The following is a 24,420-nucleotide window of genomic DNA, read 5'->3' as shown; positions in this document are numbered from 1 at the left end:
TATTAGATTTCCATCTGTGCCAATGTGTGAAGCCACCGACAGGACTGCTTATAAATGAAGCTGTGAAACGTAACAAAAAAGAGAAAAAACTGCTTATTGTTAATCTATCATTGTCTGGATATATTCTGCATCTGCTTCTTTCAGTTCATCATTATGTCTCACTGAGACGAATATGTAAACTTGTTTTTTACATCAATCAGCCACAACATTAAACCAGCTGTTACACCTCTGTACCATTGGGGGATGTCCTGTGCTCTCTGACAATGAAACAATGTGAGTCTGAAGGCCAGATCATGGTACATGTCAAAGTAAAATCCAGGGACTTGACGTTTCCCAGTAGAACATTAGATTGTAATGAGATGATTAATGTCATTCACTTTACATGTCAGTGATTTTACTGTTGTGGCTGACCAGCTGTATATGCATTTTGTTACATCTTTCCATCAAATGGAAATATTTTTCATCTTTTTTTTTTTTTACTAGAATCAAAATCAACCTGATGTATTTTGTATTTGAAGCAACCTTGACATTTCCTGCAAGTTCTGCAGACTTGAACAAAGTTTGGGAAAGCATCTATTGACTGTTAAGGTTGAACTGGTAATGTTTAATAATACTAGCAGAAGCTTCAATGCAATGTCTTCATTTTATTTCTTAATAATATACTTTAATCCTAAAAACAATCTTTGAGGTTTTCTCATCTACCCTCCAACTGCCTTCCTGAGGAGGGCACATAATTCACCCTGTGCAGACTGAAGTGATGTGTTCTTTTCATGTACAGAGGAAGCATAATATCCTGTTCCCGCATGAGCTCTAATACCACACTGAGGCAGACTGGCCCCCGGCCTATCAGGGGCCTGAGTGCTCCTGAAACTAAAGCCACAGGCCTTCTGAGGCCGTGATATATGAGGTGTCTGTCTGTCTGTGCCTCGGACTCGGCCTGTTACAGCGTCAGTAAAAGCCGGGCCTAATGGGGTCGATCTTCTGAGAGCGCAGGAGGGTATGGTTCTCATTTTAGTGGCAAATGTGTTCCCTGTGGCTGAGGCTCATGCACTTTTATTGAACCGGCATTCTTCTTGCAAAGTCATTGTTGAGAAATGCAATAACTCAAGTTTGTGTTACGTGAATAAAAATCCACAGGACTTTTATTTTTCTCATGAGATCTGCATTTGCCACAGAAACCAGGCCACTCTGGCATCTTAAGTGATTTATGTGTGGCACAGGGGTGGAAATTAATGAAACTTTCATGAACAAATTCTAAATCACTCAATAAAAGCGACTTTCAGGCTGTGCTGTTTGTTGACATCATTTGATGGCATTCATGTAAACACAATTTTCTTTGCAGGAAGTGTTTTTATGAGTCCTCAGCGATGCCAAATAAGATTTGTGCTTGTGTCGCAACTTGCTGGCTACTTTGCTGGTATTACTGAGTTCATTTTTACATTAAATCATCCTTTAAGCAACCTCGGAATTGTCAGATTAAAAAAAAAAATCAAATCATTGGAAAACAAAACAACAAGACAGACTCCTTGTGTGCCACAGGCCATTTGGAAGGCATTTATCTATAATAATGCATGTAGGGCATTGCTGAAGTGCCCTTGATCAGAGCACTGGCTCACTGCCACCCTCATAAATCCTGTTCAGTAGCAGATCCTGAGCTTTGATCTGTTTGCAGGATTCCACCTGAAGAGCATCCTGTCATATTATTGCGATTCCCTTTCAGTGGCTGAGAAAGAAACTTCACCTACCAGGAAACACACACCTGTGAAGAGTCGGTGGGAGGTCCACCTGTGTGTCCCAGAAGCAGCAGCAGTCTGATGATCCCTCCTCCTCCTCCTCTCTGCCACCGTCACTGTTTCTCTGGACGCGCAGAGAAACCAGTCGGATGTCCTCTCGCGTCTCCGCTTCAGGATCCAGACGCGCACTGAAGGAATGCGTGGCACAACTCGCCGTTTATCTGGAATACCTGTCGTTAAACGCGCGCATTCCGAGCATGATAGTCCCCCTCCGGTGCCAGTAAAGGCGTAAAAGAAAATGTCTCACCAGCAGCGGCTCGTGCAGCTCTCCGCGGCTTCGCTCGCCGTCGTCTTCGGCCCGGACGAGGAGAGTTTACGCGCCGGCGGAGGGAAACTCAGCGCCAACACCGCAAGCGGCCAGGAGATTTTTGCAGACTTCAAAGCGCAAAACTCTCGCAGTTTTTGGAATAAAAGGCTCGTTAAGGCCATAGCCGAAGTGTACTTTCAGGGATGGATGGAAAACTCGGTGCTTTTCATTCAAGGGAACGCGAACAACTTGGAGGTGCTGAGAGAAGCGTGGATGCGCAGAGCTCTGAGGTCTCCAAAGGGATTTATCATTAAAGCTGTCGGTATGTAACCTCCCTTACCTGTGACATTATACAGTTTTACCATGAAGCATCTAATGGTGATAATGCAGCTTTTAAATGAGGTCCATATAACAGAGCACAATATATGAAACAGCTTTCAATGTTCTGTTTTGCTACAGACATGAGGGCACAAGGTGTGTTTTTTTCTTTTCTTTTTTTTAGGGGACTCTAGTGGAGTCACAACGTTTGTTTAACACAGAGAAATGTGTGAAAGCCATAAACTGATTAACACACGAGTGACACCTCTTTTCTTTTTTTCCTGAAGATTTTCATTGGACCAAACCACAAACTTTAGTTAAATCTTATAGAAAAGTGTTTAGTTTTGAGCCAAAATCTATAGTAAAACTGGAATATGTAGTGATTTATTTACAGTGTGGCCTTTTATTAGTGACAACAGGTTTGGAAAAACAGAGTAAGTCTGATTTCTTGGATATGTATGCAGAGGTGTGATTGGCCACAGCCACATCTTTTCACATATCTACATGGCTGTTAGGACGTATGCAAATTTATAAGGAGACCAGATTTTGTGTCCATGAGCAGTGAAATGTTCCCAGCTTTACCAGTTTTATCGCTTCTGAAGTTACTCCCTGAAGATTCTGCCCCTCCAAATGTGCTTTTGAGAAGCCTGCGTGACCATTCACACCCTCTTTATTGTCGACACTGTGATACGTTTACCGATGCTTGTTAACAAAGCTCCTTGCACTTGTAATTGCTCTGCTTCCCTGGCTGTGTTTTATGTCCGTAGCTGCACAGAAACAATGAAAATGGAAACCTTTATGCAGCCTCCTATAGCATGATCTCATGGGCTGTAAATGTCTGACAGCACCGACTGCTGGAGGAAATGACAACCTTGTGTGGGTTTTATGCCTAATGACAGTATTTTTACCAGATACAACAGGTTATTCACATATTTTTTGCATTTTAAAACTGTAGTTTGCCACAAATACACATGTGGAAGCTGATTTTTTTTTTTTGATGCCACAAAGCACCACGTTCTGCTCAAAATGTGCACAATTACACATGAAATTCTGAAACGGCAGGATGTAAAAGGCTAAGAGGTGTGTTTTCCAGCTCTTGGAGTGGCAGGTTCTTGTTAGTTGTTCCAACAGTTTCCCAGCAACACGCACTTTGGCTCAGAGTTGCCATTTTGGTGTCTCACGCTCTGTTTAAAAGTGTGTTTTGTGTGGATGTGCACCTCGCCGCTGTCTACCTGTGGACTTTGTATCAGTCTGCCAGCTCTGCCCGATTGAGCAGTGCACAGACAAGTAAATGGAGGAATGTGGAGGGGAGGAAGAGACCACACAGAGGGAGACCCCGGGAGGGCGTGGAGTGACGGAGGAAAGGGGGGAGGTGGAGGCTGACATGCTGTCCCGCTGTGAGACAGTTTCTGGCCCTAAGCCCCGACTCAGCACACAAACAGACACCATATGGGCCAAAGGTGATGCCGAGCTTATTATTATGCGCTGCGTCGGCCCAAAGGTGTACACAGACGTGCATGAGCTCACAGTCAGGCATCAGTATTTCAGCAGACTCTTCGCGTTTGAGTTTCACACCAGAAACTTGTCAGCAAACATGTGGATGTGTGGACATGTCACCTCCGTCTCCTCCTTAGCAAATCCTTCACCTCAGACTACAGCAATTTGTATGGAAATCAGCGCTGGCAGGCATTCAGAGCCTGGTTTACTGCCTTCTCACTGAGAATTGGTCAGCAGTGAATCACTGAGCGACTGGCGGCCAACCACAGCCGCTTTTCTGTTACCCAGGATTAATGTGCCTTCGTTTCATGGCCAGTGAGGGACTGTGGAAGTCAGACTCCCAGATTGATATCAGACATGGACTTAAGACCTTGACATTGTCCTGATATAAATATGTCAGCTAGAAAACAGAAATGTTATGAGTTATGGGCTACAGTGAATTTCAAACGGCCCTATTTCCTCTCTCAGGTCAGAGCAAGGTTGAGACGTGACTTTATTGCTGTGAGGAGGTTTTTTTAAAGGAGAGTTAAGGGGCTAATTTAGGGGATGTTTAACTGACACTAACCAGATGTGGACAAAAGTTAGTTAAAGTTAGGTAACTGAAAAGAGATGTCCATGGCACGACAAATCATCTGAACAAACAGACACAGTCAGTTTAGATAATTAGTAGAGACTCCTCATTGGTCCTGTCTGGTTATCAGAGCCGATAGAGTTGTAGGCAGATTGTTCTGTGGGTTCATTAGCCACCTATTCTGAAAGGAGATATGGAAGAAAGGAGGTGTGCAGGAGGTGAGGAGGGTCGATGGAGGAAGAGGATGGTAGTGAGGAGTTAGCACGAACAGGCTGTGTTGCTATCTTTATGGGAACGGCCCCCCTATGGTGCCATAATTGGGTCAAAAGTCACGCACACGTAACGCTGTCTCACGCGCGCCAAACACATACCCCGTGTGAGCGGAAAAAAGTCTCTATTGGCACAAAAAACACTTTGCGCATGCGTAGCAATGTCTCCGTGCGCGAGGAGTCTCCTAGGCGCACGGAGACATTGCTACGCGTGTGGAGACCAAGCTCCGTGCGCCCAGTGTCTCACGAAACTGTCCTCCTGCGTGCGTGGAGAAGACTTTTGACCCTTTGTGGGCGGATACCAGTGCTCGCCACAACCTCCCTATGATTGGCTGTCTGCGGCAGTAAGAACTCACCGACGACGTGGGATGCCACTGTATACAAGAGAGCAAATGGTTGTGGAGCAGGGAATAACACGGGCATCAAGTCTCGTAACACATCTCAACATACACTCAGGAAACGAGCTAACACCATGAAAGGAGCTAAGCGCGGTTAGTAAGTAGCACCACAGTCCGTGTAGCAGCATTTACCACGATGCTAACAATCTCACTATTCTCTGGATGCACACATCTCCGAACACCACACGAACGCGATAATCTCCGCCTCTATGTCTCTCCGCGACGCAGTCTACCGTCAACATCGGAAGTCGAGCTTGTTGGTGCCAGCATAGAGCACAGTCTCGAAGCGCCCTCCAGTGGATGAGAAAAACATAGCACCAACCGCAACCCTCTCTACTGTGACAGGTGACGTCATTTCCTCTCTTGTATACAGTGGCATCCCACGTGGGGGGTGAGTTCTTGCTGTCGCAGACAGCCAATCATAGGGACGTTGTGGCGAGCACTGGTATCCGCCCACAAAGGGTCAAAAGTCTTCTCCCCGCGCGCGTAGATCAGAGCTCCACGCACGCAGGAGGACAGTTTCGTGAGACACTGGGCGCACGGAACTTGGTCTGCACACGCGTAGCAATGTCTCCGCGCGCGTAGGAGGCTCCTAGCGCGCGGAGACATTGCTACACGCGCGCAGAGTGTTTTTTGCGCCCGTGGAGACTTTTTTCCGGTTGCGCGGGGTACGTGTTTGGAGCAAGCGAGACAGTGTTACGCGCGCACGAGAGAGAGTTATGTGCACGTGACTTTTGACCCAATTATGGCACCATACCCCCTGGTACTGAGGTCAACCTCTCAGCTTCAACTCCTGAACATCTGCAGGGTGTTCAGGGTTTTTCTTCTTCTTGCTCTAAAATGATCTCTTCATTGGGCGGCTGTGGCTCAGGTGGTAGAGCGGGTCGTCCAATGATCGAAGGGTCGGCAGTTCAATTTCCGCTCTCGCCTAGTCGTGTGCTGTTGTGTCCTTGGGCAAGACACTTCACCCGCCTTGCCTCCAGTGCTGCTTTCACACTGGTGTATGAATGCGTGTGAATGTTGGTGGTCGGAGGGGCCGTAGGCACGGATTGGCAGCCATGCTTCCGTCAGTCTGCCCCAGGGCAGCTGTGGCTACAAATATAGAGTGAGAATGTGTGAGTGAATGAATAATGGATCCATTGTGAAGCACTTTGAGGGCCTAGAAAAGCGCTATATATATATAATCCATTATTATTATTCATCCAACCAGTGCAACATCATGCCAGTAATGACTGGCATGCGTGAAATTTGCATGATTCTACTGGAAGTATTCTTTGCACTGTGAATAATCAGACGTAGATACGGTTTACATAATCAACATGTGGCATCTTACAGGAAACGCACAATATAAGGATGGAAATTCAACAGCTTTGTTCCTTTTCTTCTGCACCTAAATTAAATTTTCCACCTCTTGTTACTTTATATCCGGCTCATTTCCTGCTCTTTTTGCTGCATATACAGGAACCGAGCTGCAAGCTATAATTGATTGGTAATCTAGTTCAGTCGGAGGGTCCAGAGATGCTTTATATGCAGTAATCAGTGTATTGCCTGAAAGAAATAGTTGTGCACTTTGGGAAATGCTCTTATTCACATGACTGCAGAGGGTTAGGTGATAAGATTTATATTGTTGGCATACCTATGTGTTGACTGTGGAGCTAGAGGTGGAATATTTTACATAAAGACTTGAAGCAGAAACTCCGACTGTCAAGATTAAACAAACAAACACATTAATTAGTGAAATTTCTTGGTGCTTGTAGGCATATTTTTTTTTTAACCTGGGCAAGAACAGGCTAGTTCAACCAAACTCTTGATCTGTAGACAGTTATTCTCATCTAACTCTCAGCCAGAAGGTTGACAAGCAGATTTCCAAACTATTCCTTTAATCTGATTTCAACTTCTTCTTGTCAGCAGTCTTTACAAAAATGCCTCACAATCCTCAATAAGGCTTAAATTCCTTTTCGTGAGCCATCCAGGATCTCCTGAAACTAGAGGCTTCATAGTGACTGTTAGCTGGCTCTGCATTATTTAGTGTCACTATTGTCTCTGCAACAGGATGAGCATGGATCCACGAGTTGAAACATTTATATGGAGTCCACCACTGATGTAATGAGGTGTCCTGTGTCCTCCTTACAACTAGCCTCTGTAAACTCTCCTCACCCTCTTTGAACATGGACGTGAACGAGTCTTCTCACTTTCGCCATGGAAAACTCTACTTTGGTCATTGTAGGACTTACTGTACACCTCCCTCAGTGTGTTTTTGGAGCACTAGGGCACGGCCACACTGTGCTTTTTAAGCCAAGTTTCCTTTTTAAATGGTATGTTTCATTTAGCTCGCCATACCATGAGGTGGTGAAGCATTCCTGAAATGCTTCATTTACTCTTGAGATCATTTCCTGAGCACGCAGCCCTGCGAGCCTCATTTCTGCTCTTTGCTTTTCACTTGAAAGTGTCGTATTTTCACACAAGGGGTGTCTCCTTTCATGAGGGTATTTTGTCAAAGTCTCAAAGCGCTCCACTAATGGTCATAACTCTTCCAGATGTTAGCTTATTAACCATGACACCCCCTCGCAGGGCCCTACTGGCTTTAAATGGCCCACCCTGTCCTAACTAAGCAGCACAGGTCAGAGGTTGCAAACTTCCTGCTAGCAAACTACCTTGAGGTCATTTAGCTTCAGAGGGGTTTTTTTCAGGGCAAAACAGAGCAACATACATCAATACAGTATCCAGGTGTTCTGTGCTTACTGGGCAGTTCTACTTATGTTCTTCCGCCATGTTCCAAATGAGCTCTTTTGAATGGACTGTAAACCAGATGTAAGCAACTAATGAATCAACAATACTAATACAAAATCTAAAATCTTTGATTGCAGCTTTTGAAATGTAAATATTTTCATTTTTTATGACTTAATTTAAATATTTTCAGTTTTTAAAAACATCTATGAATTGTGTTGTAGACAAAACAAGACATGTGAGGTTGTCATAGTTACTGATAAATATTTTTCACTATTTTCTGACATGTTTTACATCAAACAACTATTTTATTCATTTAAAACCTAACTGACAGAATAATCACTGAAAGTAGCCATCAGTTGTATTCCTGGTTCTTACAATACGTATTGTTGACATCCTAAAACACAGTCTTTGGGCTCAACAACAACAACAACAAAATTTGAGACAGTTTGCATCAATCTTCTTGTGATGAATTTATGTCCAACCAACATACTTTGTTCAGTTATTGGAATTATATTTTCCTCTACAATAAAAGTTATTTTTAGTCACTAGTTTTAACTGGTGGCTTGACTTGAAATCCTAAACTCAAAGTTACAAAAAATAAGTTAAGCTAATTTCATAAAATTATTTCAACTTGATTTTAATTTTAAATCAACTACTGCAGAAATTTGAGGTTAAATTACACTCAATATTAAGTTGATGCAATTACCAACATTATTATGTAAACCAGACCATTAAAAGAATGTTTATTTAAGTCCCTGATTTATTTATTTATTCATTCATTTTTACTCCGGCAAGGAACGCAACAGAGTTATGTGATGATCGTCGTACATTTGTCTGTTAATCTGTGAATCTGTCTGTCAGTTCGCAGCACTACTCAGAAATGGAGCAACAGATTTGGATGAAATTTTCAGTGAAGGTCAGAAATAACACAAGGACCACCTGATTAGATTTTGGAAGTGATGCAGCTTATAGTCTGTATCCACGGATTTGTTAAAGATTTCCGTATCATTGCGAGATAGCATCACGGCATCATTGTAACTATGACAAGTGAACACTACGTCAGATGCCTGCTGACAATCGCATGATTTCGATCCTACTAAAAACCCACCGGGACTTGTCAGTCGAAAGTTATACGACTGAGCAGCCTAGGTAGAGTACTACACTCTCTGAATGCTTTTTTATCTTGCAATCTTGAAATAGGTTCCTTGGAATACTTTTTAGATTGTACTAAGTAGTCTATGTTAGGGATTCTTTGGTCACTTTAAAGCCTTTCTACTGTTACTATTATAACTGTTAACTGTAAATACATTTTGCAATTTTGACTGTTTACTTTTAGGCAAGTATTTACTTTAGTTTTAGCTCACAATTTATGTTTTTGTTCATTAAACTATTTCAGTTGTTCCCACTTTTTCCTTAACATGTCAGTCCATTATTTTTAGTCACGAGACCTACCAACAGTTGTCACACATTTTCTTACTGTTCATAAGCTTTCTTAGTAAAAATTAACATCCTGCCCATTTATAAGCCACTTATTTTTCTTCTTACTTCAGTGTATTTTATATAACAAGTCACAATTTCTGTTTGGTGTTGAGTTAGTTGAGCTTTCCACATACCCTGGCTGCACACGTGTGTCTTTACTGAGGAAGGAACCCTCATGATTTGTTACTGTATTACTTTACTTCTGGTTTAAGTCAGAAAGATGAAGGGAAACACTCATAGAAACACATTTGTGTGAGATTTGCTCCAGTCATTCTCATTCTCATCATTTGAGCTGCCGGCAAACAATATGGGTTAAAAATAATGACACTCCCGCTCCCTTGACACCAATTGTATGCTACATAAAACATGTGCTGCTGTTTGTCAAGCTCCATATGGTGACAGTGGCTGTTTAAAAAAAAAAAATAGAAGTAGAAAGTATTTAAAGGAAACCATGACTGTTCAGATTCTTATGTCTGACTGCAATGTTGGCTTTTTAGATCAAAGAACACCTTATTCCATGTACATGTATATGTATGAATTTAGAGAAGTTGAGTGGAGCTTTATTAAATTTTAACATAAAAGGTGTGGACTTAATGTGATGGAAAGAAAATGGGGCCACTGTGATTTATGTGCAGCTTGCTGAAGTTTTAAATTGCTTTTCAAATTGCATTGTTGGTGTCAGATAATTAGGCCAGAGTCTTTTACAAGTCTCTTATTATCTTTTACGGTGCCACTGCCAAGGTTGTGTTCCTGCGTTTATCTAGAGGGTCTTTCTTTCTTTTCCCTGCGCTTGTAAAAAAAAACAGCCTTCACTTGCAGTTCAGATATGATGAAACCTTGACCTTTATTCTCTGAAATGACCCTCCACATGTGCAAGAAACTGTGCATGCAAGCCTCTCAACAAACCATTTGTTAGCCACATCCTTTCCCATTGAGCAGGAAGCTGATCCCCGTTGTGAATCAGGCGTATCAGCCTCTGTATCGACCCAAACACTAAGCTCACCCATAGCGGCGGAGTGGGCCGGTGCCAACAATAACATTTGAGGAGTTTCCTCTTTATCCCTCAGCTTATGCACCCTGTCAGCGGCTGCTTGGGTTTCCCTTGTGGGACTTCTCTTTATTCATTCTCTGGTCAGACAAATGGGTTGACACAGGAATCGGACTATATTGCATTAAGTTTGGGATTAGTATTACTCCTCAGTTTCCTGACAGGATGTTTTCTTTGCTTCATTTAACATTGATAAACGCAAAGGTATGCTAACATTGTTTCTGTGATAGCAGAGCATCGTGTTATTCTATTTCAGCAGTGAAAGATGCTCTCGAGCAGATCGGTGTGCTGAGTTACTTAAAAGCAACAGATCATATGGCAAAAACTGGATGGGAGCTCCATTCTAAACATTGGGATAATATACACAGGAATCTTCTGCACCTTAAGCTCAGTTAAGCTGAAGGAAATGTGCTTCATCTGTAACCAATGACTGCTATCAGACTTGATTAATGGGTATGGATTTGTTGGAAACCCTCTTACATTCTACATATATATGTTTTAGTGGCACGATGTCTGACTAGGATGATAAAAAATGTCTGGCAAAATAGACGCCACTGCCTATTTCGAGCATTGCTTACTTTCATCATCACTGAAAAAATGCAAGAGTATCATAGAAGTGCCAAGAAACTTAATGCAAAGTTGTCTACTACGAGATTAAATAGTGAACGAGATGGGACCTCATGTTGATCCTTGCGGGACACCTTTTCTTGCACATGAAAATGACTGAATACAGGACATTTTCTCTCTCTGATAGGACTCAGCCATTTAGTTGGATCAGAGCCAGAAAAGTCTGGACAGCATCTGTGAATCAGTAACTGAATCAATCGCTAGTAAAGGATCAGTAAACAGAGCAGCATTGTGTTGTTTTTTTTGTCCACCACAGACACCATATTATACGCTAGTGACTGAGATGTTTGTCTTGATCTGATGCCAGACTGATTAAAAGTAAACAGACACATGTCAGGAAAAATGCTGAGTTTATCACTTACAGTACTTGTCATTGTAGAACTGTGAACAGATCAGATATTTCAGAGATGGGCTGGTGGTTACGGTTTGGTCGTCCTTCAGGAATATGATAGAATTCCCTGCTTTTTCCTGTGGGAGAACATGAGCAGCTATCAGTGCCTTTCAATGCTGATGTAAAAAATTAACAATACTGCCTAAATTTATTGCTAGCTTATAGAATTTATTCAGATTGTGTTGGATTTGTAGTTTGCATTTATGATTTGAGGGCTAAACAGTCAAATGGGTCAACACACAGATCATCTTACCAAAGACCTGAATCTTTTTCTTGTCCTGAGAAAAACAGATCTGCATTAAGTCTCTTATCTCCTTATCAGCCTAAATTAAAACTGGTTTTACTTCATTAGTCTGAAGGGATAAGTAATAAAGATCACAAATATGAAGTCATTTCAGCCGGATGAACGCTTTGGATAAATAACCACCTCTTTCGGTTCTGTCCTTTTCATCACAATGATATTTATAACTATGTCCAGTAGGCAATTTGTGGCGTCATGAGTGGGAATGTCATCCCTCCTGTTAAAGAATAACAAATCGCCACCTGGCTATGTTTTTGTAAAACGGCTGTTCAAGTTTTTGAAAGATGGAATATTTTCTATGGCCCTGTATGAGCTCTCCAAAGTCTGAAAAATACCCCTGATGGGCCTCTGTGTAAATATTTTTAACCATTCATCTCGAAAGCTTCTTATAGTTCCCTATTGCCATGGAAGTGCAACACAAATCTCTGGATGAAATGTTGAGGTTTATCCTTAAACACATCACATCTCGGCTGGAATAAAAGTGAGATGAATTCAGGAGATGAATGAGAGGTGGAAGATGACTACTTTTCTATACAATGCACAAATTGTACTGGAAATGTTAAAGCATGTGTATGGCCAAAGAAGTAAAGAAACGCACTATGGTGAAAAATAGCAGACAAGAATCAAATTTGTTGGGATATGGTATGTTAAATGTGAAGAGTTTGATGTGGAAAGATGGGGAAAAAGTGGTGGGGTCCATATCATGTGGGCGAATATGCCATTAACAGTAGGTGTCAAGAGGTTTTGTTACACTGAGAACTTTAGGTTTTTACAAGAGAATACAGTCCTGTGTGTCTTCCACTGCTTCCTGGTCCTCTCCTGAACACCTGCTCAGGTGTGTTTTCCCATTCCACACCATGATAACAGGGGTTTGGCACTCTAGTTTAATGCCATGTCTTTAACAAGACCTGGATCGCATTTTAAATTGTCCTTACCATGAATCAGATGGTAAAAACATTATTTAATCGCATTACAGCTACGGGGATTTACAGTCAAGATCTGTGGTGAAAGACTATGCGAGTGTAGACATTTTGATCTCTGAGAATGTTGATTTGAAAAGCTTAGTCACTGCCTGTTTGTGCGTTCTTGCCAACATACATTAAGTGTCAAAGGGCTGGTTTGGCAGAGTGAGTCTCAAAGCTGCAGCTGGATTGTAGATACCCACAATACATTTCTGTTGCTGTTTCTTCTTTTTCTTTGGCTTTGTATTGCGTGTGACAGGTCGCTGCCACAGTAAAGGTTTCTATGGTAACATGAGTCAACACAAACCCGGCATGTGTTTCTCTTCACTGCTCTGCGGTTTAGCTCATGAATCTTCTTCAGTCATGGCGTTTTGATTTTCTTTGTCTAAGTCGAAGTCCTGACAATTAGCCTAAATTGCCATGTTTGTCTGCCAAAAAACACACTTACTCAAGCACTGATTGCAAAGAGGACATAGTCCAGATTTGACTCTTCCTCCCACCTCACTTAATATTTAAACACCTGCAGTCTGAGATGCTGAACCATCAATGGGTCAGATTAAATATTGACTTGATGCTGAAAGTTTGGCCAGAAAGACTGGTTTTGTAGTTGGGAATCCATCAATAAAGCTGAAACATGATCAGCTGCCCAGCCTTTACATTTTATTGCTTATTGATGGGTTCCTAAGTGGGACAGAAAAGGCAAAATTCTACCAGCCAAATACTGGAAGGTCATGTGGAGGGCGTATAAAGTACATTCGACACTGGATATTTGTTGTAGGCATTTTTATACAGTATAATGTTGTGTTCAAAGTGCTTTCAGAGTGGAAGAGCAAGAAAGGACAGAGCTGCCAGACTGGGAAAGCTCTGGCTGCTGGGACATTTGGGGCTGTAACTGCTTTCTAAAGGGACCTTTTTACTCAGTTTATTGGGCCATTTAACTGCAACGCCCACATTTGTGTGTTCTGTGGGAGTGAAAGACACAAACTCGTAAAGCGCTTAGAAAAAGTGTGATACACACACACACGCAGAAATATAGGAAAGGGAGGGCGGAGTCACGGAGGCCTGCTGGTCCAAAATACCCAAAACAAAGACAAGTGGTCGTGGGACTGGAAGGTAGCCGCGGTATAAATTACAACTGGCATCTCTTCCCGTTTCACTAAATCTGACTGTATGAATGTTTGACATTGTCTCACCAGAGACTTAACTCAAATCTTGCGTACTGCCTGCAGATTCACTGAAGCACGTCCTTCACAAGGTCTTAGTTGAGAGGAGACAGGGAGGGACTCTGCAGTTTGGGCAGGCCTCAGGTTCATGTTGAATGGCACGCAGTGTGTCCTTAATGAGGGAGAGAGAAGATTAGCCTGTTTGCTTACCGGAGCCTGGGAGATTAGACGATAGCAGTATGTGATAAGACGGTGTCTGTCTGTGGGTGTGCGTTTCCCGGGAGGCCATGGGGTGAGGGATTGTTGCAACAAATGTGATATTTCAGTTCGATTTTACCTGCAACAGCACGAAGGTGAAAGTTCAAGGACTAGATTTAGTTAGATTTTTTATTGCTTTCTTGGTGGTGTGTACAATTGCACAGACGATGACTATCTGCATTTGATGGAATGATTAGAGCAGCAAGGTTTCTCCCATCTCATGTCTCCACCACCATGTGATGACTGGTTTGTGCAGCCTTGGTGTAAACAAGCACGCTAACACGATCACAGGTATAATGTTTACCCCATTCACCCCCCTAGTTTAGCGAGCTTGTGTGCAAACAGTTGTGAATTAGCACAAAACTCAAGGTGTAGCTGAGGTCTGTGGGAATGTCACAGGTATTAAGTCCTAAACTGGAATATTGGTGTTTAATATATTCATTCAATAGTTATCTAGACATTTCACTGGAAGTATATCAGTCTATTGGTGGAACTAGAGGACAATCCATTCAAGAGTAGTTGAGTGAACTATTTTACTCTGGTGTTGTGGGCCAGTAAGTATTTTCATTACTAGAGGCCCAAAACAGTGAGGAAAATAAGTCACTAAACTTCAGTATATGTAGTATATAGTATAAGTCATGGCCACTTCAGAGTAAGCTCAAGACTTCATGAAGAGTAACCCAACAGTTCCTACTGAACAATTATTATGTGATAGTAGACAGAAATAGACAACAATAAACATGGGGCAGGTTGGTGAGCTCAGCAATGACAGACCAGGAAAATGCTGCTCTGGAGTCGAGGATACCTGTCAAATGGTACAGGAAGAGAATAAACAAACACTGAAACAGAAAATGATGGAACCATTGTTTGTCGACTTTTCTGCAATATATTTCATAACTTGACACCACATCAGCTTGCTACATGCGCTGCACACAGTGCTGAGATTAGTATAAACAATAAAATTGGAGCAGTTGTGCTAACTACATGGTGACTATGTAGGTTGCCCAAGACATTTTTTGTTAAAATTAAAAAATACAAAATAAAGAGGTTTCCATATCGGACAGCACACACACCCACAATATATACCTTATATCTGTGATACGGGCAACAAAGTTGTCTATTAGGCTCTAATCATAACCCACACTTTATATTAATGTGCAGTGGTTCTAAATTAACAGGAATGTTGCTGTGCTGTTTTACAGAGCAAATTAAAAGTGGTTTTCACACGTGCAAGTGGTTATGATCCTGGAGAAGATGATTACTGTAGAGCTGCACTTGTCAGATATTAGGAATGTCAGCAAAATAGTTGAAATACAAAATGATGTACATGCTGTCATGTAGAGCCTGTCATTTCTGTTGAATTGTGTGCCTGAATGTGTGTGTGGTCGCTTGTCTGTCTGCATATTTGTGGTCAAATCATTTATTATTTACACAACATCATATACCACATGTTTGATTAGAGGAGATCTCTGTGTCGCATTTTATTACCAAGGTGAGTTTAGTGAAGGTTAACAGGTACCTTTGGCCTTTAAATGCCAAATGTTAGTGTTACAGTGTGTCTCATCCATTCAGCTACAGACTGAGAGGTCAAAAACAGTTCTGGGTTTTGTGTCGCCGTAGGACTTCACATGAAAACATTTTAATGATCTGCATCACTGCAGCTTATGGAGAGTCTACAGTATGTACTGTATAGCGTGGTGTGTCCGCTTTTTCTTCCAGGAAGCTCAAGGTAATGCAATCACGTATGAAATGTGAGTCATGTGGCTCTGAGGCCATGTGAATACATGTGGCATTGATCAGTGTCAGCAGTCAAAAAGATCTCAGTGGGGATAGAGGAGACAAGGTCTCTGTCAATCATCTTCGCAATGTGAACAGTCAGCTTCAGGCATTTTTCATTTTATCCCCAAGGCAGCAGTTTATCTTCACATGGAGTGTTTATGACATGGGAAGAAATGCATGTTTGTAGTGCCTCATGGGGCAGAAAGCATAGTTTGGGCTTTGTCACTTTATGTTGAGGTAAATGCTATTAAAATAACATTTCAGATGAGTCATATGAAGTCACGATGATCTTTCAGTTTCAATTTCAAGTATTTATTATGACCAAGATTCTCACTGACTATATCTTTGGAGGTTGTAGGATCATGTATAACATTTACAAAATAACAGGAAATTCCTGCTGCTGTTCCAATTCTAACAACCTGGCAAGGAAAATATATTCTTTGCCTAAACTGTTTATCTGTCTGCTTATTTATGTCTGTGACAATGGGCCACAAGTCATTCCTTTGACTCAGTATTACACTGACACAGCATCTCGGTCGTGCAAGAAGCAATCTGTGCACCAGATGCTGCGATATCTTGACTTTAAGTTTCTAGTACTTGTCAAGCTCCAAAAACACTTTATCCAACACTTGCCATAATGCATCTCAGTAGCATCTGATATTGTAATCAGGGTATCTTCAAAAAGAAGCAGTTTGTTGGACATGCAGTTAGACCACATTGGAAATCAAATGGGTTGATTGTTCAGAATGACCTCACTGGAATTACTGGGATAATGGAGCAGTCTTATCTGCACTCTGTTGTTTCTGCAACACATTAAATAAGAGAGATGTTCAAACCCTGCCTCGTTTCACTCATGGTGACTGACACGGCTTGTTGATTTTGTATATTAAAATATAGGTTTTTAGAGCTATTTGCCCATCTGATTGACAATTCTGATGACGTACACTATGAGCTTTAACATCCATCTGCTATAAATTTTCAACTTTGCGCAACTCAAGGTGAGATGATATTATGGTGACATCATCAGTCATTTTCTTGGACTTCACAAAGCTCCTTGAGAGCCAAAGCAGCCATTATACAACACCGGCTCAGCAGAACCAACCCTAATTATTCAGTGGAGCGGCCCTTTAAATGGTTAAATTGAACTGCTGCTTTCTCTAACTCATAACACCGGTCTTGTCTCCTGTTTGACTCTCGAACTGCTGTTTTCCTCCCTTGTCCTTGTGGCACAGGGTTCGGTTGCCATGGCACCAGTCTTGGGTATTCATGCTGTGTATGACAAAGGGTGTAATGTCGGTGTCGCTGTCTTGGATTACAGGAACACAGAGGTCCGTTCCCCCTGGAGAGAAGACGGTTACAACAGTGAACCTCCCCGACGGTCACGCCTGCTAATGTTAGACTCAGTAAACACTAATCCTGCTTCTGTTACACCAACTTTTTCCCACAAATTAACTGCCACAGGTGTTTGGTTTTTTTTTTGGTTTTTTTTTTTGTGCGTGTCTCACACTTTGTTCGTCAGTGCTGCGATCCAACTAGAATTATTTGAATTGCATGTAATTCCTTGAACCTGTTTGCATTTTTAACTCCCTTAAGAGTACAGATCATGCTAGCAGGTGCCCACCGGGATATCCAGCTTTCCAGAGGATCAGTCTCAGTTTAAATTACCTCTGTGCAAAGAGGGAATTAGTTTATTGATTCCCTGTGATTAAGACATTAATTATTTGCCTTCCGCTCCGTGGACCCCCTCATATCCTCGCTGACCTTTTGACTGTTGACAGTGGTTCTGAGTGGTTGCTATGTGGACAGCCTGCCAGGCATTCCTATAGGAAGTTAATAACAATGAAGAGCAAAGTCAGCAGCACTAATTCACTGCCCAGGGAGACTGCTATTGAGATATCCGCTCTGAGGTTTAGCCAGCTTAACGTCTTGTCTCAGCCGGAGGAAGGCAGATGTTTTTTCTTATTTTTTTTCTTTCGCAATCCCTCCGGATCAGTTTTACAAAGAAGGACCCCTGTCTGTGAACCTTATGAGCCTTAAGTGAGCTCAGCATTCTCATAATTGTTTTTTTTTACTGACTTTGCTTGACTTATTCCTTACTAAGAATAAAACATTTTTTATTTGAACTAAAACAGAATGAGTAATAGTGTAATCAATTCATTTCAGGAAGGAAAAAAGTAGTTCTGTGGTCTGTGCTGCCAGATTGAGTGTTTTAACACACTTTCTTTTACTTTATTTGGACAAGTAAAAATAGATTGGGGCAGGTGTAGAGGAATGTTTTGTACTATGTGGATGGTTTCCTCCTGTGAACTGTGAAAAATTAGGGGTCATTTTAACACATTTACCCCCTTCCTCTCCTTTATTTGTTTTATTGTGGTTGTTTATTTCATTTATTATAACCAGACTCCGCATTTATGCCCTATGTAAGTCAGTATTCAGTCTTAACTCTGTAACAAAAAGACTTTTTTTTAAGTGAAAGTGTTAAAAAAGCATTATTTTACTAATTTTGAAGCCCATATTTTGTGTGTGTTGGACTTTTTTTTTTTTTACAGATTTTAACTCTGATTGGGCTACTTTTTCAGTCAAAACTGGGAACATTGTCTGTGCTTCTAGTGCACATGAAACCAGAATGTTTCTCACCAAACAATAGTTATTCATAGATTTTCCTGCCAGTGCGTGTTTCATACATGTGCGTTCTGTCACGCCTTACTGTGTCAGATATTTAATTTGTTGTTTATTTCCCCTGTCTCGGACATCAGGGGTTCAAGTGTGAGGGCTGTAAATGTTTATTTTACATCAAGTGTGAGCTCTGCAGTGTTTTCACTAAATGCCCCGAGGCTGATGGGAGAATCACTCACAGTCACACACGCTGCATGTTTAAGCTGAAGCCTGAATTCACACATGTGCACACAAACTGTTGTCAAAACAGCTGGAACCTTGAAGTTCCATGGGGGATAATGTTTCTGTTGATAACAAGAATGAATTCCAGCTAGTTATGAGGGTGATTTTTACACTCAACCTGCGTTCTGTGAGGAATTACGTTTTAACTGATATCTCTTTTTTCACTCCTTTGTTCTTCTTTCATTGAAGTGATGTAGCTGATTAACTAAAAGCAATTTTCCAGCCCCGTGAGTAAAGTGATGTTCATGACCTTGTATCTGCCGTTTAATGGGGAAGAGTTTGTGTTTGTGGTAACCCAGCCCAGATGCAGAATCTGGTTAATTTTTGTCCTTTAAATGAATGTGAACTGATGATTAGAGAATTGGACATAACAGCAATGAGTGTTGTTAGTACGGCAGTATTTTAGATCACAATGACCTCTGTATAACACTTACAGTAACTGTTTCATAAGAGCTGTAGGAGCTAGACAAACATTTATCATATGTCTCAGTTTTGCTTTTATATTATCACTCAGGGGTTTGCGAGTATTCTTAGGATCCCACTTAGTTTCACTCTGCAACAAAACCCAAATTCTTACACTAATCACAACCACATCCAAGCTAGGCCCAATTCCAACCATCACTAAACTTAATCTAAATGTCACTACATACCTAAAACTATAAATCTAAAGGCTCATATCTCAAAATAGGCTTTTGTAATATTCCCTTTGCACACAGTCATCTGGTTTGGCAGATTTCTGAACAAAAACCTTAAAGTGATCCAAAATTTTGCATCTCTCATGGCTGGCATGGATGTGATAGTGGTACCTTCTTTGGACTTTCTGACTTTAAAATTTTCTACTTTCCTTCCAAGATTTCAGGTTTTGGTGGAGACGATGCCTCACTTTGTTAGAAAAAGGAAATAAAAAGTGACATGAACCTACACTGGTACAATGACACTTTTATGTCACCCAGTGAAGTTATGCAGTGTTTGGATGTGAGAGAGTCTTTATGGCACTATGAGCTTCACACCCCTGTTCTCTTCATTATAGGCTTTGCTCAGAAAAATCCTATTTTCCTGAAAAAACTCAACCACTGCATGCTGCTTCACTTAGCATTCTCCATGTGTGAAACTCATGTTGGCTGTTTTTGATACTGAACTGAAATGTCCCCAAAATTTCTGGTTAACTTTCGGTGCAGCTTAGTTTGTGGCTTCTGTCTAATGAACTCCCACAGTTTGTTTGCATGTCAAAGGATGACTGTCTGTCCATGGAATCATGCAGATTGGTGGAATTGTGATGTGGGGGGTGTATATATTTTCACACAGACAAATGTTTCCAAGCCTGTCTCTGTCTTTTTTCTTCATCTCTCTCACTTTCACTAACATGTTTGTCTAAGGGCAGCTCTGAGACGTGTAGGGCTCTATGATATGGGGGGCAGGATATCTGATCTGCCCAGCAGGCAGACCTGTGGTCATTTCTGTGGGAGTAATGGAATTCTGTGGTCTGTCCCAGTACTGATGGAATTTCAAAAGCAGTCAGGCATGGTTCATATAACTCACATAAATAGACCACCTCGGCCATGATTTAGAAGGTGGTTAGGTCAGGAATGTCAACTTCAGTACTTTGAGTTGTTTTCACTGGCAGTACCAGTCGGAGAGAGACCTCTCTGACCCAGGTGTGTTTATATCTCCTGCAGCTGCCACACCTGTTTCACTGCAGATGTGTCTGTGTTTCAGGTGACCTGTCCCCAGTGCAGATGTCCCCCGTTCCTCAGTCCCAGTTCATCCCGTTGGCTGAGGTGTTGTGCTCCGTCATCTCAGATATGAACTCCTCACAAATCACTGTCAACCAGGAAGCACTTGTCAACTACATGAGCAAAGCCCATCCAGGTAATTCTTGAAATACTTCCTGAGCTTGCTTGTTAAGCGAATAGTTTCACTTTCTGGCAGAGAATTAGACAAGAAGATTGATAACACATTCGCATTGGCAAAATTGACTTGAAAAGGAGGGAAAACGGCTGGTCTGTGTCTGCTTAAATGTTATAAAATCCACCTAGCAGCACCTTTACAAACTAATTACCACAACATATCGAAGTTATTTAATCCCTATAAAAACCAACACATAAAAATAACAGTTTGTATTTTAATGAGGGGTCATGTGCCAGACTGTGTTTTTACCCAATGCAGTAACTTCCATGAAACACACTGGCTTATAATCCTCTGCAAAACTACAATTTCCAACCCTAACCCTTTAAGCTTTGTGTTTTTCCTTGAATTAAACAAGAAACCAAGACAAACTGGGTAAGTAGTGATCTTTAAAGTGTTCATTGGACAGAGCAAGAAGTGCAGTTTCATATTTAATGGACAGACATGAGAGTGTTTCCTTTGTTCTAGTCTAGTAATTATGTAGGTGTGTTTTTCAAAAAAACTTTTCACATTTGCTTTAAAGTATTGGAATTATTAAATGTACACAATTTGCCCTTTTCTTTGTTTTGTCCTTAAGCCCCTTTATTTTTTGTGTGTCTCAGGGATAACCATCCCCACTCAGGACATCCTCTACAATGCTCTGGGCACTCTGATCAAGGAGCGCAAGATTTACCACACAGGCGAGGGTTATTTCATCGTCACACCTCAGACCTATTTCATCACTAACAACATGGTCCGAGAGAAGAACTGGTGGACTTCTGGTTCAGCAGATGACCCTCCTTTGCCTCCTCCCATTACATACCTACTGAGCAACGACGCCTGTGTTGATGGCACTCAAACGCTCCCAGTGGCCCACTGCAAGTCCTGCAGCTGTTTTGGTCCTCTCCAAATTTCCACTGATATCACCTCCACTACTGCAACAGCCACAGTCCCCTCCTCCACCGTCCCGGACCATCATTCTGTCTCCTTGTCCATCAGTGAATGCACGGGCAAGAGCTTAAAATGGCCCCGACCGTTAGATCACAAACCTTCGGTGCAACATCAGTCGACCTCCACAGCAGCAGACTGTCAAGCAAGTGAGATCAGCAAAAACTACAGCCACAACAAACGTCACTGGTCGCAAAGAAAAGACAACAAACCAGGGCGGAAGTTTGGTCTCAGTTTGTTCCGGAGGAATGGAGGAAAAAAGGAAAAGCCAAAAAAGGAGTATGGCATCATTTTCAGGCCAGTTCCCTCCAGAGGAGTGGCCAGTAAGAGACGAGGACGACTTGAACAACTTGCCCCGTGACCTGGAGCACGCCATCATCAAACGCATCAACCCTGAACTGACTGTGGACAACTTGACACGACACACAGTCCTGATGAAGAAGATGGAGGAGAGAAGGGAGAGGGGGATAGAAAGAGTGCTGGACAGGGCTCTGGATAAAGACGATAAGGGAGTCGACAAGGGAATGTCTACTGAGATACTTTCATTCGCAAAACCCAGGCATCATCACTCGGCTAAGGGCAACAGCAGGGAAAAGATCTTCTCAAAAGGCCTCTCGCAGCAAGAGGAGGGCCCACTCTTCCAGAGAGAAGCAGAGGGAAAAGGAGAAGGAGAGGGTTAAGAGTAAGGCTCCCATATGTTGCTGACACTTATCCAGAGGGGGAGGATTTGATCCCTACCCGGCTCAGAGTGGAAATCCCTGTTGATGAACCAGATCAAGTGGAAGAAGGTGGAACTGTTGAGGGAAAATCTCTGTATAAGAGACGCATTGAAAACCCTTTCCAGAGCCATCTAACCAAAGACGCTGAGACCATAACTCCTGCCACCCAGAGCATAGAAGACGAGACGTGAAAGATGGCAAGGCTTCGGGGGTGGGGAGGAAGGAGCGATCAAGCCACCGCTCCAAATCATGGGACCCCACATCGGGCCAAGGTGATGGCAGCAGATGGAGAGAGTGCAGTGAAATTTCCTACATCTGAGGACAGGTATGACTGCATCCATGAGAGGGACTTTACTGCTGATCATCTGCTCCAATCTGACATGAAGCTCAACAGAGAATTGCCACTGGACTATAGCTCGGCCTACCCACAGAGCAGTACGCTCCGAATAGAAGACAAGGTCCGACATCAGAAGGATGGAAACATCAAGGATAGTTGGGAGAGAAGGTAAAAAATAGGCCTTTTCAGGATGTACAGGAATTGAACAGTGTACCAGACCACAGCCAAAATATAGCTGATGGTCTTGGTAACATCCAACAATGCCCGTTACTAATGTGGCCTACCCACCCCTATGAGCCGTTCATAAACCACTCATATGGAGCCTAATCTGCCCTGGCCCAAACCCTCTTTAACGGCGGAAACATTCCCTCAGACTCTCACCCACAAAGGGATGATATTCAGAGGCCCGATGAGCTCCTGAACTGCAGTGACCCAGGATCAACAGGAAATGCATCCCGTCACGATCAATAGTAGAGAGCAAGGACCATAAGCCAGGGAGAAAGACTGGAACTGACAGCTGACAGCACTCCTTTAGTAAACAGACACTGACGGCTTCATAGAGGACGACTATAGACTCTATACAAGCAGCTGAGCAGGAGGATGATGATGCCTGCAGCTCCTTGTGTGTAAATGACGATGAGATTATCGATACTGCAAATGAGTACCGAGCAGATGTAGCGGATTATCACAGCCACCAGTTGATTTACCATGACCATGAGTCTGATTTGCAGTATCAGGGATCCCAAAGTCACTTTTATGAATCCAACTTTCACCAACCACAAGTCACCTCAATTCAAGATTCAGTTGACTTTAAAGATCTCGCAGCTCAGAGGAAATCTTCCCTCAGCACTGTCAGACCTGGAGAGACCAGCTGGAGACTTCACAACCAGAGGACCAGATCACCAGGCACTCAAAGTGAGTCCAACCACAGACGAGGCCCACTGATCCAGGGGGAAAGACGGCAGGAAGTAGACTGTGATTTGGACTGTTCTGGGGCATGTGAAGCTGCAGACAGTAGCATCTTTGACTACTGCCAGACTAGTGAGATAGAATCAGACACGGAGACTGTGCGGAAGTCAACTGACGAGGGCAATGGCGAGTCCGCTCGCTGGACAGCCGAGGTGAAGGAAGTGCAGCAGGATGAGTTTGGTGAGAAGGGGTTCGTCACGCCCATAGAGCTGTTCTGAGCATGCCCAGTGGAGCCAGAGGTGCTGAGGTTGGAGAAGCGGTGGAAATGGGAGAGACCAGAGTATCACGGGCGACAGTGGGATAGACTCTCCTCGGTGAGTAACTCTTTTACCTACTTTTTCTCATGTTACTCAAAATAACAGCTAATGCATGCTAAGGACCGATCAACAGCTTTCTGTAGATTTGTATGAAGATAAAAAATAAATGCTCCTTATCGCTCCATCCAGATGCCTCATCCTCTTCAGGTCAGTGTTTGTATTAGTTTTTCGCACCCCAGGCTCATGTCTTATCTCTGCTGCCCACACCTCACTGTATCCTCCCACATTTCTGGAGGTGCTTCAGGCAAAAAAAAACACAGCACTGAGGTTAGTTAACCTCTGGGTTACAAGTCTGTGGTTGGCCTTACTCCCAAGTTGTGTTTTTTTCTTTAAGGTAAATTGGAATAAAGCTGAACAAACACCTCGTAGACCAATTACAGCATCCAGTGTTTGGACAGAAAGGGAGTGATTTTGATAATTATGTGTAATTGCTGTGTGCACTTAAATGCTCGTGTTGTAATCAAAGAGGAAGAATAGACTTCTTTTCAGACACTGAACTTGCCGTGGACCCTCGTAT

At 42.4% G+C, this 24,420-nt stretch overlaps 2 protein-coding genes across 2 annotated transcripts; both read left to right on the top strand.

Moving 5' to 3' along the window:
• The first annotated feature begins 1,838 nt into the window (after positions 1-1,838).
• Positions 1,839-23,206, top strand: stox1 (storkhead box 1). The gene is given in 5 exon segments (XM_022190090.2): positions 1,839-2,362; positions 20,446-20,598; positions 21,237-21,844; positions 21,846-22,139; positions 22,141-23,206. Coding segments are annotated over 5 exon segments (1,512 nt in total). The 5' UTR covers positions 1,839-2,031; the 3' UTR covers positions 22,267-23,206.
• On the top strand, positions 22,556-23,976 carry LOC127537536 (uncharacterized). The gene is given in 3 exon segments (XM_051960102.1): positions 22,556-22,715; positions 23,160-23,197; positions 23,199-23,976. Coding segments are annotated over 3 exon segments (804 nt in total). The 3' UTR covers positions 23,805-23,976.
• Positions 23,977-24,420: the final 444 nt, after the last annotated feature.

This window comes from Acanthochromis polyacanthus, chromosome 15 (genome assembly GCF_021347895.1).
Source record: "Acanthochromis polyacanthus isolate Apoly-LR-REF ecotype Palm Island chromosome 15, KAUST_Apoly_ChrSc, whole genome shotgun sequence".
Classification (NCBI taxonomy): Eukaryota; Metazoa; Chordata; class Actinopteri; family Pomacentridae; genus Acanthochromis; species Acanthochromis polyacanthus.
Note: the sequence above shows the minus strand (reverse complement) of the source record. Positions and strands in the feature narration are given on the sequence as shown.